This window comes from Anastrepha obliqua, chromosome 4, assembly GCF_027943255.1.
Source record: "Anastrepha obliqua isolate idAnaObli1 chromosome 4, idAnaObli1_1.0, whole genome shotgun sequence".
NCBI classification, from domain to species: Eukaryota; Metazoa; Arthropoda; class Insecta; order Diptera; family Tephritidae; genus Anastrepha; species Anastrepha obliqua.
The window spans coordinates 92,197,078-92,214,471 of record NC_072895.1 but is presented as its reverse complement, the minus strand read 5'-3'; the positions used below and the strand labels follow the sequence as shown (position 1 = coordinate 92,214,471).

Below are 17,394 nucleotides of genomic sequence, written 5' to 3'. Positions count from 1 at the left end.
AATGATTAAAAACTGATGAGTGATACAAAGCAACTTAAATTTATTGCCTAATTTGCAATGAAAAAAAAGTTATGGAATAATGTGAAAATGAAAATTCCCCAAAAGCTTCCTCCGCTCCGGCTGACACATCTAGCTATGAACTCAGCATATTTATTTAAAAGTATATATAATACTAAGAGCCTACGAGTCTTCGGAGGATGATGCCCTCTTGTAAACTAAGGCTGACAGCGAAGGAATGCGTAAGATGGGGCAAAGCTGAATCACTATTGGAAAGGTATGTCACGCTGATCTGTATTGAATAAACTACCTACAGGTATAGCACCTTCATTCGTACATATGAACCTACATCTCCATGGAAGAGTTCGCTAGAGGCATGCATACAATCACAGAGCCCCAATTGATATCAAAAAAAAAATGTTGTAGATGTTAATCTTCGAGTGGTTAAGAAAAAATTATTTAGTGAAGACGATACCATTGTTACCGATATGGCCCCCTATGATTACTTACACAAGCGACTTCATGCAGAAACAATTGCAAAAAAGAAGTTGAAAATGTTTTATTTTGCAAAAAACAAAAAGTGCGAAAGAGGGTTTTTACTCAAAAATTCATTACTCAAAAACAACGCATTTTAGCTACTTGGCATTCAGCTCAATTAAAGTTTGAGATGTCCTTTTGATTTGGAAAAAGTTGTAAACAAAAAAAAATACACTTTTTGAAATATTGAATTTCGAAAAAATTTCAATTTTTTTTCTTTTTTGCTAAATAAAAAATTTTCAACTACTTTTTGCAATTGTTTCTACATGAAGTCGCTCGTGTAAGTTATTACAATCATTTTGAACCCAGAATTATTAAAATCGGTTCATTTTTGACTAAGTTATGGGCATTTAAAAAAATTTGTTTCTTATATAATTAAAAAAAATCGAGTTTGAGCCGAAAAACAAAATTGCCGATAACTCTTGAAAAAAAATTTTTTCGGGCGAACAAAAAAATATGTCTTATTATTTTGACCAGAGAGCAACATATTTGAGTTACATCGAAATCGAAGAATATGACCCGAATAGCCCGGTTGAATTGAAATGGAAAGCATCATTAGCTTGATTTATAAACGATAACCCGTGCCGTCTTGCAATTTAAACATGTCCATACAAGTTGTATATACTTGTAGGTATACTGAGCTGTGAGTTGTAACTACATACTTTCATGTGTCATTTCATACGTGATTTTTGAGATTATTAGTGCTCCATTGTTTAGTGTGTAAACATGTCGGTGGAATTACGGAGTGACAAACAAAATATTTTCCTTATCGGATTGCCTCGCTATCAAATAAATGGTGCAAAGTCATCATCTAATCGACAAGTTCTGTCAGTCCCATTTTAAAATATTCGTCAAGTTAAACTGCCTGTTAAGGGGGCAAGTCCATGTAGAAGCCGCAAAATCGGTAACTTTTTAAACATATTTTTAAAGGTGATAAAATAATTATATTATTTTGAAGCTTTAACACAACTTTATTTAACCTTTCGAAAGTACAAAAAAAAATTGTTTTCATTTTTTTCCAAAATGGCGACTCAGGACCATTTCTTGTCGGCTGCCTACGGTTCGAGGTCCCAAACTTCGCTATTTATTACTCTTAATCTATCGATATGAAACAAAAAAATTAAATTGATTTTTTTTATAACATACTAGCTTATACCCGTGGGTTTCACCTCACATTTCTATCAAAAAGTATGCAATGTAAATAAAACAACTTTAACTTTTTTAAGTCAGTTTAGGTATTATTTAAAACGATCGGATATACGACATTTTTTCTTGTATTATTTTGAGTATAAATAAAAAGGTTTTTCGGTGCGCCAACTCTGGAGTAGGCTACATACCTATAATTGGCCATGGGTAAAACATGAGTTGGTTGGATTGACTCCTGCTACAGCTAATGATTGCCCCTGAGCTTTATTTATGGTCATTGCGAAAGCCAGTCTAATGGGAAATTGGAGGCGTTTAAAATTGAAAGGTATATCCGTTTTTGAACGTAGTCCCATCGGTATCATTGGAATTCTTGGTATGAAAACTTTGTGATTTTCAAAATTTCCTGATAAAACCATAGCTTCTATAACATTCGGTAAAAGTTTCGTGATGATTAGCCTTGTGCCATTGCATAAACGTGGAGGATCCAAATTACGCAGCATAATTATCATGGCCCCCTTTTTAAGCATCAGTCGATGAGGAGGAATTCCTGATGGGTCCGGAGTTAAGAAACTCAACGGGATAATGAACAGCCTGGGATTCTTCGACGACTGTTTCAATGGAATGATAAACTGTGACAGTTCCTGGTAGTATTTCTTGAATTTTGAATATAGATATTACAATGGAATGCATCAGCTGTTTTTTGTTTACATATTTACAGTGATGGCGATTAAACGATAATTTTATAACTTGTGGTGAACACTGTCAATATTTTCCGCTGTTAAACTTGCATTTCAATTTGATATGTGTTGTTTGCTATTTTATTAATTTGGATTATTTCATATTTAATTTCAAAATAAAACTATTTTAGCTTACATACGTAATAATATAGCTTTGAGTGTAATATTTATGTAACTAAACCGGCATTATTATCTAGGCATGGCGTAGTTTTTAAAGCATTTTTTTAAATAAAATTGATATTTCGCTTAGATTGCTGGACTGTTTACTTACCGATAAAGCTTTACCAATAAGAGAATGCATTCAATTCAGCAATACCTCTATCGTTGATAATATAAATTCGTTTCTACATCAAATGGTCTAACCCCCATTTTTTTCTAAGCTCATATTTTTTCTAGGAGTACTAAATACTAACTTCATTAAACTTTTTACCAATTTTTGGTATTCTACCATAAATGCGTCCAGTGATATGCAGTATGAAAAATCCCATTTGTATAGGAGGTGTCACGCCCCATTTCTAGCTATCACCAGTTTTCATGCAGGTGTTAGGTATTAACCTTATATAATCTCTTACCAAATTTCAGTTGTCTAGTCCAAATACTTCCGGAAATATGGACAATGAAAAATTGCATTTACATGGGAGGTGCCAAGCCCCCTTTCTCTTTTTTCTCAGTTTTCTTGGAGGTGTTAGGGATTAACCTCATATAACCCCTTCCCAAATTTCATTCGTCTAGCCCAAATACTTCCAGAAATATGGACTATAAAAAATTCCAGTTGTATGGGAGGTGCCACGCCCCCTTTTTCGTTATACGCAGTTTTTCTGGATGTGGTAAGGATTAATGTCATATAACCCCTTACCAAATTTCAGTAGTCTAACGTAAATACTTTCAGAAATACGGACTGTTAAAAACTTCATTTGTATGGGAGGTGCCACGCCCCATATATATATCAAAATATTTTTTAGCCTATGACCACCTCGGTAAGGTATCCAGTTCGTGTTTCAAATTTGGTTACGATCGGTTTATGCGTTTAGGACGCAAGTCGATCTATAGATACATACATAATTTGAATTTTATATATATAGATAGATTAACCGAAAGAATGGACCTATAAATTTAAAAAACAAGTATAAAATTAATTATAAAATAAGCCTTTGAAAAAAAGCCAAAATTTAGGGCTATTTTATTGACATTTTTAAAGTTATTTATCAACGCGAAATATATGAAATTTTAGGTTTATCCTTCCGATAGTAATGTACAGAAAGGCCTCATCAAACTGCAAACAAATCGGTCGATAACTTTTTGAGTTACAACACGAGCAGTTTTTAAAAATACAGTTTCGAGATAAATGAGTTTAAAGTTTGAGGGACAGGAGCGCGCGGACCGCTCTCTACATAATTAATGGGCTATAGAAGCTATAATATTAGGAGTTTTCGCATGAAAATTTCACAGTATATTCTTATACTTTCGAAATATCGAAAACAAAAAGAATCGATTTTTTGAAAATTTTACATGGACTTCCCCCCTTAAAGAAAGTGCAAGTCTTGTGATTAGGGAGCGCATTATATATTGGGAAAAAGCAAGAATTCTAATAAGAGCTTTTACTAACTTTGTAAAGAAACTTGTTGATTTATATCATATTTGGAAAGAGTTACAAAAAAACTGTGAGAAAACTCAAGTCACATTCAAGAGCCTTGAGATCAATTTCAAAATTGATCTCGATAATTTATTTGAAATTGCACATGCTGATGGTTTTTGAGAGAATGAAAATAGAGGGGGATAAATTAGCTTGAATGAAACAGAGAAAGCGAGCTTGCTCGGGATGCTTAGGTGGTGTAGACAAAAAATTGGCGGAAAAAGAAGAAAGATCTAGGCGACGACGACTGGAAGAAGAGGAAAGGATTGTAAGACAAAGAGAATCACTGCTGACTGTTGCATCTACTTCCACCACAAATAACTTAGAAAGTGTTGAAAATTCAGACGAAGAACAAATATTGAATTCTGAGCTCAGTTTGCCGGACGTTCCCTGTCATAAGCAAAGTTCAAAAAGAGATAGAAAAAATCTCATAGCACATAAACTAGTTGCAGCTTTAGATCGACGTCAGTGAGGGGTACAGGTGGTCTAGAGCTCGAAAATACCCTAATTTTCAGGAATTTTTTTTTACAATAAAAAAAGGAAAAGCGACTCTCCCGAAAAGTTGTACCTGGACGGTGTTGTCCCTTTTGGCTCTTCTATTTATCTGAAACAAAAAACCCAAAAAAATTATTGATCAGTATGACTGCAGCTACGGGACTAGAACAAAAAAAAATTTATTGACAAAATGGCGCGGTTATGAATTTGACACTCTAAAACTCGAGTTTTTTTCAGTTTTTTAACCAAACAAATACGAAATAATTGAAATAATGATATGATTCTTGTACGGACAATAGCCATTGATGTTGTGAACAACATATTAAAAATTCAGACGATTCGGTTGAATAGTTTTTTTTTTGTTTTTTTGACAACAAAAAAAGTGGTTTCGAGATAATTGAGTTTAAAGTTTGAGGTACAGGAGCGCGCGGACCGCTTTCTACCTAGTAAATGGGCTGTAGTAGCTATAATATTAGGAATTTCCGCATGAAATTTTCATTAAACATCGAAAAAACAAAAAGTCGATTTTTTGAAATTTCTAGACCACCGAGTCCCCTTAAGCATTAGAGACTCCGTTTACATTTTAATTGCCGTGGTAGAAGCGATGATTTCTCTATTAACAAATCCTCGATTCAGCGAATTCGTACTGAAACTAGGAAATCAAGGGCAGAAGCAATAAAATCTGACTTCTAAATCAATGTACCCGAAGTAGTCACAGTCCATTGGAATGGAAAACTATTACCCGAGTTGAATCTACGAAGTTCAAAAGGAGAACGTTTGCCAGTTATTGCTTCGTTTGACGATAGAGAACAACTTCTTGCAGTGCCAAACCTAGAGATGTCTTCTGGAATACATCAAGCTCAGGCCGTCTCAACAGTTCTCTTTGATTGGAACCTTCATCTATTGTTGATTTTTTTTTTTTTTTTTTTGTTACTTAACTTATTTTTCAGACAAAACACGGGAGCGGAGAAGAGCAAACCATTTCGATTAAGACTGCAGATCCACGACAGTTTTCCAAAGAGCGATGTATCTGCTTGGGAAAATAGTTCTGCTTTTCTGGAAGCTAAAAGAAGAATAAGTCAGGGGAGATGTGAATGATACTGCTGAAAGGGCTGCAAGATTTTAACGGTGTTATCGCGGCTGAAGAAGAACAAAAACGTTTCTTGCTGCGCTGTGTCCTGGAACATAGAAAATTGTATTCGGACTGTAAAAAACTACGCTAGAAAGAAGTTACCCTTACTGATTGTTATTACTTTATGCTTTTAATTAAATATTAATGTTCATTTCATTTTATTTTTTCTTATATTCGCGTAATTTATTGCATTTATAGTGACTTTGAAGCTCGGTCGGTACTGGTTGCAATTATGCTAAAAAAATGAAATTCTATATTTGAGCATCTTATAGCATTAGTAAAAAATATGGATGCATACCCTCGAAATTAGAAAAACAACTTTTTTCTCATATAAGGGACACCCTAGTGTATGTACAATCATTTGCTACTAAAAATATATTAATGCTAACCATTTATTTTTTCGCTGTACAGGAATGCAAATAAAAACCATATAATCTAAAGTATCAAACTCTGTAAAAAATTAAAAAAAATTAGATTAATTTAATTAATTAGAGTTAATTTAAGCGGCCACAATATTATACTAAAAATTGAAGGGGCTACAAAACTGCTGACTACAAAGTTTGAAATTTTGATGAAAATTTGTTGCAAAATTTATTTACCACAAATTTTATTAAAATGTATATTTTGTCCAACAAAATCGGAGAAAAAATTATGGAAATACTTAAGATGTTTTTCAAAAATGACAAACAACAGTTATTACTAAAACTTTTAAACAAAAAAATTGTTAAGTGCATATATGTATTTGGTCTTAAAAAATAAAAAAAGGCTTTAAAAACGCGAAGGGTGTTTTTCAAAAATGCCAAAAAAAATTCATTTACCAAAAATTCTTTATTATAAAAAATATTTTATCCTTAAAAAAAATTTATGGAAATGCGTAGGGCTTATTTGTATATGTATTGTATTTGATCTTCGAAACTTAAAAAAAGTTTGTAAAAGTGCGATGGCTGTTTTTCAAAAATGGCAAAAACTTTTTTTTTCTCAGAAAGTATATTTTATCCTCAAAAACTAACAAATAACTCTATAAAAATAAGCAGAATGTTACTAAACACTTTACACAACAAAGATTTTCCACAACCATTTTTTTATTATTAAAAAAAAATTAGAAAAAGTTGGACAAATTTTTTAAAAATTTCAATTTTTTTCAAAAATGATAAAAATAAAATGGTTACAAAATATTTTGAACAGAAAATACTATTTTTCACAAAATGCATGTTTTATCCCATAGAATAAAAAAATGTATAAATGTTGAAAAGAACAGAAGATATTTCACTTTAAAAAATTCGATATCAAACCTTTCAATATCAAAAAATACCAAACATTTTTTTTTACTTTTATCATTTTCATAACTTTTATCTTAAAAAATTAAATAAAAAAATTTATAAAAATTTGAGGAATGTTTTTCAAAAATGACAAAAATAAATTTTTACAAAAAATTTAACAAAAAAATACAATTTTCCCTCAAAAAAAATTTTTTTAAAAGCATGTTTTATTCTTAAATGTGCATAAATGTTGAAAAGAACAGAAGATGTTTCACTTTAAAAAATTCGACACCAAACCTTTCAATATCTAAAAACACCAAAAATTTTTTTTTAAAAGTATATACTTTTATCTTAAGAAATTAAATTTAAAAAAATTATAAAAATGCGCGGGATGTTTTTACAAATGACAAATATAAATGTTTACAAAAGATTTTTAGCAAAAAAATACATTTAAAAAAAAATACAATTTCCCCCAACAAATTTTTTTTAAAAGCATGTTTTATCCTAGAGAATAAAAAAATGTGTATAAATTTGGAAAATAACGGAAGATTTTTCACTGTAAAAAATTCGATACCAAAATTTCAACATCTAATCAAACTTCTTCCGAAGATCATCAATCTAAAAATTATTAAATTTGTACTTCTCATTATTACAGGTTAGGTTAGGTTAGGTTGAAGCGGTTGTTCTATGGGACACATTCAGGCTCATAGCCCATTGTGATGCCGCGTGGGAAGCTTGTCCCTATCTCTCTTAAAACCAGTGTGTGCTTTTCAAATATTTCTGATTTCTGCAGAACTGAGATCTTCCAACTCATTAAAAAATTGTTTATCTAGAGTAGTAAACCTGCGTCTGAATAGAACAGGACAATGGCACAGTAGGTGCGAGATTGTCTCTTCCTCGTCCTCATCTAGACAACTTCTATAGAAGCTATGTGTTTGCACATCCATCTTCTGGGCGTGCCTGCCGAATAGGCAGTGCCCTGTTGTAACCGAAATCAGTGAGCCAAGACTGTATTTTTTGGCTTAGCAGAGATTCATTTTGGATTTAGCATTGAGAGTCGGCCACAGTTGACGGGCGATTTTGCAGGTGGCTTCATTACGCCATCTTTCGTTTGCGTTACTTACGATTTCTACAAGGATGAGTAGTAGCTTACATGTTTGTAAGGGTGTCCCTATGTCATTGTCTATGTACTCATTGGTCAATTTGGTGCCGAGCTTCGCTAGTTAATCGGCTCTACAGTTACCCTTAATGTCGCGATGGGCAGGAACCCATGTCTTAGTATTATACTTGAATAAAAAAATTTTAAATAAATTTTGAAGAAACTCCATGACAATGCCAAAAATAGGTAAAATTATAATTTTCAAGGATATTTTCGGTTTCGTTTATTAATTGTTTAATAATTTTTTTCTTTTTTTTGCGTTTTTTTAGTTATGCAAATTTCACGGCATCGAAAAATAAAGTAAGTAAAGTAAAGCCGAATTATTTTATTAAAAAATTTAATTCTTTTATAGTCAGAAATTTCGTATTACTTACACATTCGAAAATATTTTGTTGGCATAAAATTTATGTTCATATGAAATGGGGAGAAATGAAATTTAAGTAGTACGTAATTATATTTTGATCTCATTAAATATCTTAAATATCTTACATTGGCAAAGATAATCCACTTTCTTTACTCACTACTTTCCACCCTCCGGAATGAATGTAATTCATACCAAAGTAAGCGAATTTAGTGGTTGCCGAGTTCCGCCGAGTATGAATCGTGGCTGGTGCGAGTGCCGGATGTACAAATAACTGATTGATAATCTCTCCTGTGCCATTCGGTAGGTTTTTCATTCATACCAAGGCACATTGAACAGGTTGCATGAGTAGAGTAGCCAATTTGATGTATTTTCTATTTATTTGGTCTCTAAATTATGAAATTGTGTTTAAATTACTCTAAACTGTAAATCTTTGCTTGTAGATTTTAACATTTTAGGCACCAAAAGAAAATACAAAATACATTGCTCGTATTGCTTTTGCTCTGCTGCCATTACCTGTTCAATTTGCTTTGACACTTACAAGTGCTTACGTATGGCAATGAAGTGAGTGGTCACATGCGAGTGATAACATTCCTGCAGATGTCCAGTAGTTAATTAGTACTTCAAACGATCAAATTTTGAGGGACTTAAACATTTTGGGCACTCCAAAAGTTATTTTATGTTCTTATTGATAAACCCTGCCTGAAATCTAGCCATCGAATTTCATTACTGGTTTACAGAAAGCATCAGTTCGAGTTTTACATTACTTTGGCGCCTAAAAATATGCTTTGTTTCATATAAAATCTCGCCAAGCACTTCCGTTTAGAGCATTGCTCGACAGCCGGAAAGTGCTCTAAAGCAAGCACTCGTAGTAGTGGCGTGGCAATTGATTAGTGAAGAGTTGCGTACGATATTGAGTATTTTTTAAAGCACTCTAAAATTAGGTACTCATTTTTTTGTTTCCCTACGGTATTACTAATCGATCTTTTTCTACACGCCCGAAGTTGGACAGTCTTTGTCTGGTACTTAAGCATTGATTTACTACTCCTAGAGATTAGCTGATAATCGTTAGGCGCGTTTTACACTCAGCCATAATATAAGTGTCGCTACACTGCGTAAATCCTTCATTGAGTAAAAATGTTTGCACACGCAACACTCGTCGCGTTGCTTGTCATCGCCTACACCAGTGGCAGCGCTAATGCTGGCCTCCAGTCATTGGAATCTGTACCCATGCCCGATGGGCGTATCGTTGGTGGCACAGACGCAGACATAAGCCAGTATCCACATCAGATCTCCATGCGCTACAAAGGAAGTCATCGTTGTGGCGGCAGCATTTACTCGTCCTCCATCATCGTGAGCGCTTCACATTGCGTGACTGGTGTGGAAGCTTCGCAATTGAGCATTGTTGCTGGCATCTCACTGCTGAGTGAGCAAGGCATCGAAGTGCCAGTGCTGCAGTATATTATGCATGAAAGCTATAGTTCGCTTAACGATTACGATGTGGCGCTTTTGGTGTTGGCCAGCAAATTGTCATTCAACGAGTACATTCAGCCCATTGCTCTGGCGAAGGAGCGTCCAGCTGCTGGCACTGAGGTTACTGTGACCGGTTGGGGTACACTCGTAGAGGATGGAACCGTAAGCAATCAATTGCAGCAAGTCAATGTTAATGTGGTGGCCAATTCGAGCTGTCGTAAATCCTATCCTCTGCTAATAACGAATCGTATGTTGTGTGCGGCTGTGGAGGGTGGCGGTCAGGATGCCTGCCAAGGTGATTCGGGTGGTCCGCTGATCGTTGGCAACGAATTGTTGGGCATTGTTTCGTGGGGTATTGGATGTGCGCGCAAAAACTTCCCAGGTGTGTATGCATCAGTGCCAGATTTAGCCGAATGGATCGAGGCGACGGCCAAAGACAATACCATAATTTTGGAACATCCAATTTCGTAAATACTTTATAGAAGGAAACGATATGAATAAAATAAAACTTTTATTTATGGTTGTGGTTTTGGGTTATTTCAGTGTGGTGGCAAAATCTACTAGCAGTAGCGTCAAGTGTCGATAACGGTTGTAAATCATTGCATTAGAATCATGCGCAAGTACGTGAGAACTAGAATGAAAGTACGTTTGCTACTCACATTTGTTTGCGTTGGGTATTTCTTTATACTTCTTCTTCTTCTTCTTCTTAATTGGCGCGATAACCGCTTACGCGATTTTGGCCGAGATTAACAAAGCACGCCAGTCGTTTCTTTCTCGTGCTAACCGGCGCCAATTGGACACACCAAGTGAAGCCAAGTCCTTCTCCACCTGATCTTTCCAACGCAGAGGAGGCCTTCCTCTTCCTCTGCTACCACCATCTGGTACCGCATCGAATACTTTCAAAGCCGGAGCGTTTGTATCCATTCGGACGACATGACCCAGCCAACGTAGCCGCTAGATTCTTATTCGCTGCGCTATGTCTATGTCAGCGTAAAGCTCATTCAGCTCATCGTTTCAACGCCTATGATACTCGTCGTCGCCAACGTGCAAAGGTCCAAAAATCTTGAGCAGAATCTTTCTCCTAAATACTCCACGCGTCGCCTCATCGGATGTTGTCATCGTCCACGCTTCTGCGCCATGCGTTAGGACGGGCATGATGAGAGTCTTGTAGAGTGTTAGTTTTGTTCGTCGAGAGAGGACTTTACTGCTCAGTTGCCTACTTAGTCCAAAGTAGCACTTGTTAGCAAGAAAGATTCTATGTTGGATTTTAAGGCTGACATTATTTTCGGTGTTCCTAACTAAACGAAGTCTCTTACAACCTCGAAATCATAACTGTCAACAGTGACGTGGGTGCCGATACTCGAGTGCGCCGACTATTTGTTTGATGGACGTTTTGTCCTCGTTCACCAACAGACCCATTCGCTTTGCTTCTTTATCCAGTTTGGAAAAGGCAGAACTAGCAGCGCGGTTGTTAAGGACAATGATATCGGTATCATCGGCATACGCCAACAATTGTACGCTCTTATAAAAAATTGTGCCGGAGCGATTAAGTTCTGCGGCTCGCACGATCTTTTCCAGCATCAGGTTAAAGAAGTCACATAACAGCGAGTCACCCTGTCTGAAACCTCGTTTGGTATCAAACGGCTCGGAGAGATTCTGACGGCGCTGCTGGTGTTGAGCAACGGCACCTTGCATAGCCGTATTAATTTTGCGAGGATACCAAATTTGGATATCGCGGCTTATAAGTAACTCCTTTCTGTTTGACGGATTTTATCTGGAGACATGCTTATGGTGGACATTTAAGTAAATGATGCAAATTGCACAATTAGCTTAACTATTGCTTCTCTTTTGCTTATCTTCATGTCGTTAATAATAATTAAATAAACCAAAAAAAACACTGAAATATTCTACTAAACCAATTTCTATGAAGAAAAACCTTTCAAAACTGTCTTGACGGCTGATTGTCAATTTTGCAGCTAATCTGCCATATGTGAACGGGTAGATTAATTTTTCAGGATTTATTGCTAAGCACTGTGGACATACTTTTAGATATTTGCACCTTCCTGTATTTGCGAAAATACATTCTGTCAAAAAAGTACTGGGAATTGTTCAATAAAACGCCAAATAATTATTTAATCATCAACCAAATTTTTTTTGTCGCCTTCAAAATAGGCTCCATTCGAAGCAATACACATATGCCAACGATTAGTCCAGTCATCAAAGCTCCATTTAAACGCGTTTGAAGAGATCTTCTTCAGATCTTTCAGGGAATTCTCCTTAATGACCTCTATCGACTCAAAGCGTCGTCCGCGGAGTGACAATTTAAGTTTTGGAGAAAGGAAAGAGTCCCAAGGGGCTAAATCCGGTCAATAAGATAATTGCTCGATGTTATTTGTCGAGTTTTTCGTCAAAAAAGTGTTCACAATATGAGCCTTGTGCGGCGGTGCGTTATCATGGTGCAAGATCCATGAGTTTTTTTCCACAAATAGGGCCATTTGCTACGCACATTCACTCTCAAATGCCACCTAACTGCCAAATAATTTTCTTTATTTACCGTAGAATCAGTTGAAATGAATTCCGAGTGCATGACACCATGATAATCACAGAAAACAAGTAGCTTGACTTTCACTTTTGACCGAGCTTCACGTGGTTTTTTGGGTTTCGGCGCCTCAAACTCATATACCCACGTCTCATAACCTGTTATGATGCGCTGGATAAACGTTGGGTCCGAATTCATTTGCTCAAGCTGTCTTCAACCACCTTCTTCCCATGAATTTTTTTAAAGAAATTCAACTCTCTTGGAACGAGTCGAGCAGCCACGCGTCTCATGCCAAATTGATGGTGTAAAATGTTGCGCATTGATTCGTGAGACACGCTAAGGTCACGAGCTACATCCCTCAAACGTAAATGATTGTTTTCCCGCACCATTTCCTTGACTTTGTGGACGTTTTCATCCCTTGAAGACGTTGATGGGCGACCAAATCGGGGCAAATCTTCTCGGCCCTCTGCAAAAGCCTTATGCCACTCGTATACCCGTGATTTTGATAAAGCACACTCGCCATAGGCTTTCTGCAGCATTTTCAACGAAATCCCGTTCAAAACAAAAAATTGTAGACAAATTCTTTCTTCGATATTTTTATCCATGCTGAACATCGCAGAGCACACCTGCGGTTGACTGATATAATTAAATGCCATAAACAAGCTAATTGACAGATCATCCTCAGACTCTGCGACACTATAGAGGAGAGTTGTACCAACATTCCTGCAAAAAAATTAGATATATCGCGCTTTTTAAATGAATAATTGGCGAGTTTTTTTTGACAGAATGTAAATAAATTTAATTTAGCTCAATTCACTAAAATTCACTAAAAATGGTCATCCACCAAAATGCCGTAGGCAGATATTGTAAATGTACTAATTTTGAGGACCCGTTGATAAACGGATGTTTTACGTTGGAAGTTTTCTGTTGTCAACTTATCAGCCTCGAAACAACTACAGCTACCAACTATTCCCTATGGAAAGCAACTAAAAAACTCACTAAAACAATCATACACAAGCCTCCAATAAAAACAAACTCCAACACATGGGCTAGAACAAGCAAAGAAAAGGCTGAAACATTAGCTGACCACTTTAAAACAATATTTACAAATAGCATGGATAATAAAGACATTAAGCTGCCGAACACAATTGAGAATGCAGACCACACAATACAAAACACGACAAAAGAAGAAATCAAATATTATATAAAGAAACTTAAAGACAAAAAGACACCGGGATATGACCAAATAAATGGGAAAATACTAAAGGAACTACCCGATACTATAATAAAATACATACGAGACCTCTTCAACGGAATAATTAGGTTACAATACTTCCCAAAAGCATGGAAAGTTGCACAAGTTATAGCGATCCCCAAGCCAAACAAGAACGCCACTGGTGCTAGCTCGTACAGACCAATTAGCTTGCTGCCCATCCTCTCTAAATTGTTTGAGAAAATACTGCTTGACAGAATTGACCCGATTCTAAAACAAAAAGATGCTATCCCCTCACACCAGTTCGATTTCCGAAAACAACATTCAACTGTGCAACAGATTCACAGAGTAGTAAACAAAATTACAGACGACTTCGATAAGAAGAAATATTGCATTGCCGTGTATTTGGACATCGCGAAAGCTTTTGATAGAGTATGGCACAAAGGACTTCTATATAAACTAAAAACCATTTTACCACTTAACATATTTAATATCCTTAAAAGCTACATGAGTGATAGACACTTCTTCATAAAATATGACGATGAGTGCTCTGTTATCTTGACGGCGACTGCTGAAGTGCCTCAAGGAAGCGTACTGGGCCCCATACTATACTTAGTATACACAGCAGATATACCAACGCCAACTACTCGAGGATCAATGATAGCTACATTTGCAGACGACACAGTTTTAATGTCAGCTAACCACAATGAAGAAGCAGCAAAAAAAACACTGCAAGATACGCTATCAGCAACAACCAAATGGTTTGAAAAATGGGGCATTGAGGTCAATAAAGACAAAACACAACATGTAATATACGCGAAGAGAAAATCTGCAAGATATCCAATCCAAATTAACGGGGAAGACATAAAAATACACTCAAGTGCAAAATACTTAGGCATAACGATTGACTCAAAACTCACATGGAAAAAACACATACTAAACAAGAGAAACGAGATGATAAACAAATTCCGACAACTCTACTGGCTTCTAGGAAAACAATCAACCCTAAGCTTACTTAATAAACAAATGATATACAAATTAATAATCAGACCGACATGGACCTATGGACTAGAAATTTGGGGGACTGCCAGTAAATCAAACCTACAAATCATTCAGAGAAGTCAGTCTAAGATGCTAAGGACCATCACAAACGCAAATTGGTATATAAAAAATAACGATATTCACCGCGACCTCGGCATAGACACTGTCACTGAAGCAGTAAAAAAGAAGCAGCAGTAAGCACATCTTGCGACTATTAGAGCACAAAAACCATGAGATGAGACTGATACCGGAAATGGAACTTAAACCAAGAAGACTAAAGCGCAAAACACCCACAGATCTTGCCCGTACTGTGATATAAAATAAAATATAATAATATAAAATTATAGAAAACTATGTATTAGTAAAATTGTAACTAAATACCACCAAAGACAATAATGTTCTCTTTCAAAGGGAAGGGACATTTTAATTCCAAACCCTAACACCAATTACTTATTGTTAATATTAACAGATCGTAATTTATAATGAAAAAAAAAAAAAAAAAAAAAAAAAAAAAAAAACTTATCAAAACCACAAAGCCATGGTAGCCACAGACCACATTGCTGTTGGATCCAACTTATTATTTGAAAATGAAGTTATCAGCTGCGAAATATTTAGTCAAGTTAATTTGATAAAAAATTATTGCAAAAACTTCAAGACATTTTATTTTGAGTCAAGTTTTGAACCTCCATCACACATTCATATAATATTATCGTAAATAATCGACTGAAAATCAAACTTAAATTTTTTATTATTATTAATCTATTCCATGCACGCATCCTTCACGCATTCGCTTTCTGCAACTCCTCGTCAATCCACGACTTCAAACTTCCCACATAGGTGTAAACCGTGGGATAGCCGGGACGCGCACAGCCACGCCCCCACGATACCAAACCCACCAACTCTCCGCCATACACCAGCGGCCCGCCAGTATCGCCTTGGCATGCATCATGGCCGCCTGCTTGCAAATAACCCGCACAAATCATTCGTTCACTCAGCTCATCCGCACCATAAATAGCCATACACTCCGCTGCGCTGACAATCGGCACTTTAGTCTCCTCTAAGTTGTTTGAGGATGGTCCGAATTCCTCGCGATATCCCCAACCTGCAACTGTTGCTAATCGGTTGACTGCCGGGCGCTGTGCACGTATGCTAATACTACGCAATGGTGAACTCTCAGCAGACAATTCGAAAGGCAAGTCGACGAACAGCAGACCAATGTCGTAGTCGGCCGTGTAGGTTGAAAAGTTTGCGTGTGCAACCCACTTGGAAGCTGGATATTGTTTGCCATCGCCACCCGTGCGGCGATTAGCGTCTGCTACGATCATAACGCGTTCCGTTTGGATTTCGTGTATGCATTGAGCGGCGGTTAGGACAGCTCCTTCTGAGATTATAACACCTGCGCATTTGTGCCAATAAGGACCATTTTCTACGAGCCGGTAGCGTATGGACACAAGGTAGGGATACTTGGCGATGTCCACTTCGTTGCCGCCAATGATTCGGGGTTGGATTTCTAGCGTAGTGGCCGCTAGCTCTGCGGAGGAAATGACTAAGAGGAAAATGTAGATAAACAGTTTTTGCAGCTGCATTTTTTTTTTTTTTTTGAAATAGATGAGATTTTAAGACTTATTTTCAAAACACACTAAATGGAACTGATCGGATCTCAATGGCGGACAGTATCGTGTGGGGTACTTAGCATTTTGGATTATCGTGTTTTATGGTCAAGTTTGTTTGTTGGTTACTTATCGGCGCCAGTGATAAGCGTTTTAAATGAGGAATGCTGATATTATTGCAACGAATTTTTTGTATGCATGGGTGCTTCATTATACAAAGACATCCATATAAGTACATAGGTATATATGGGTAGAAGCTATGCATTGAGTAAATATTTTATTTATTTATTGTAAATTAAGCGTAAATAAATTTACTAACAATTTTCATTGAGGAAACTGTATGCAATGGAGTTAAAAGTGTAAATAACAAATATTTTCTACAGGTGAATTGCCAAAGCTATGATTTAGGTAAAGCAGATTGTACCCATAAGCTCTCCCATTCTCCCTAATTGTCACACTCTCTTATCACTCGCGCAAAATTAAAGCTTTTTAGCTGATCGCTAATGCAAAGCTTTCTGAAATGCTTTTGAACGTTTAACAGATCATTCATTCACTACAAAATTTAAAAAAATTTAAAAAATTTTCATTTCAATTTTGTTCTTTCCAATCTGAATTTCTAAAACAATTTCGAGTATACAGTTTTATAGCCGACTGAATTTCGGCACAATAAAGTACAAGGTTTAGGGACACATAGCGAGACTCTTCAGAATGTTTTCGGGCGGCTAGTGTAAGCTACAAGACCTGCGGGTCTCAAGATTAATGAAGAAAAAACGAAACACATGACACCATCCTTTCATGATAGTCACATCAGAATCGGAAGCTATATTTTTGCGCTCTTACGAAAGTTTAAATAATTAGGCGTAGTAAAAATAAAGCCCTGAGAGCAATATACGTATGCCAAAGGCTCTACGGTAAAACATGGGGTCTGTGGCCAAAGATGATGGCATGGTCTTATAAGGCAATAATAGTGCCAGTGATCACCTATGCCTCTCTGGTATGGTGGCCAAAAGTAGACCAAACTAATGCAATGCGAGCCTGCCCCACAGCGGCTTTAGGAATGGT

General features: G+C 36.2%; 2 protein-coding genes across 2 annotated transcripts; one reads left to right on the top strand and one right to left on the bottom strand.

Annotated features, from left to right (window-relative positions):
* Positions 1–9,593: 9,593 nt before the first annotated feature.
* LOC129244280 (trypsin beta) lies at positions 9,594–10,412 on the top strand. Its single transcript, XM_054881897.1, has one exon. It carries the CDS (start codon positions 9,594–9,596, stop codon positions 10,398–10,400), a length of 807 nt encoding a protein of 268 aa, XP_054737872.1. The 3' UTR covers positions 10,401–10,412.
* A 5,089-nt stretch (positions 10,413–15,501) lies between these two features.
* LOC129244279 (trypsin eta-like) lies at positions 15,502–16,308 on the bottom strand. Its single transcript, XM_054881896.1, has one exon. It carries the CDS (start codon positions 16,306–16,308, stop codon positions 15,502–15,504), a length of 807 nt encoding a protein of 268 aa, XP_054737871.1.
* Positions 16,309–17,394: the final 1,086 nt, after the last annotated feature.

Bases quoted from the DNA above. Each gene is read 5' to 3' on its own strand.
- LOC129244279 (XM_054881896.1), bottom strand. From the start codon at position 16,308: ATGCAGCTGCAAAAACTGTTTATCTACATTTTCCTCTTAGTCATTTCC.
- LOC129244280 (XM_054881897.1), top strand. From the start codon at position 9,594: ATGTTTGCACACGCAACACTCGTCGCGTTGCTTGTCATCGCCTACACC.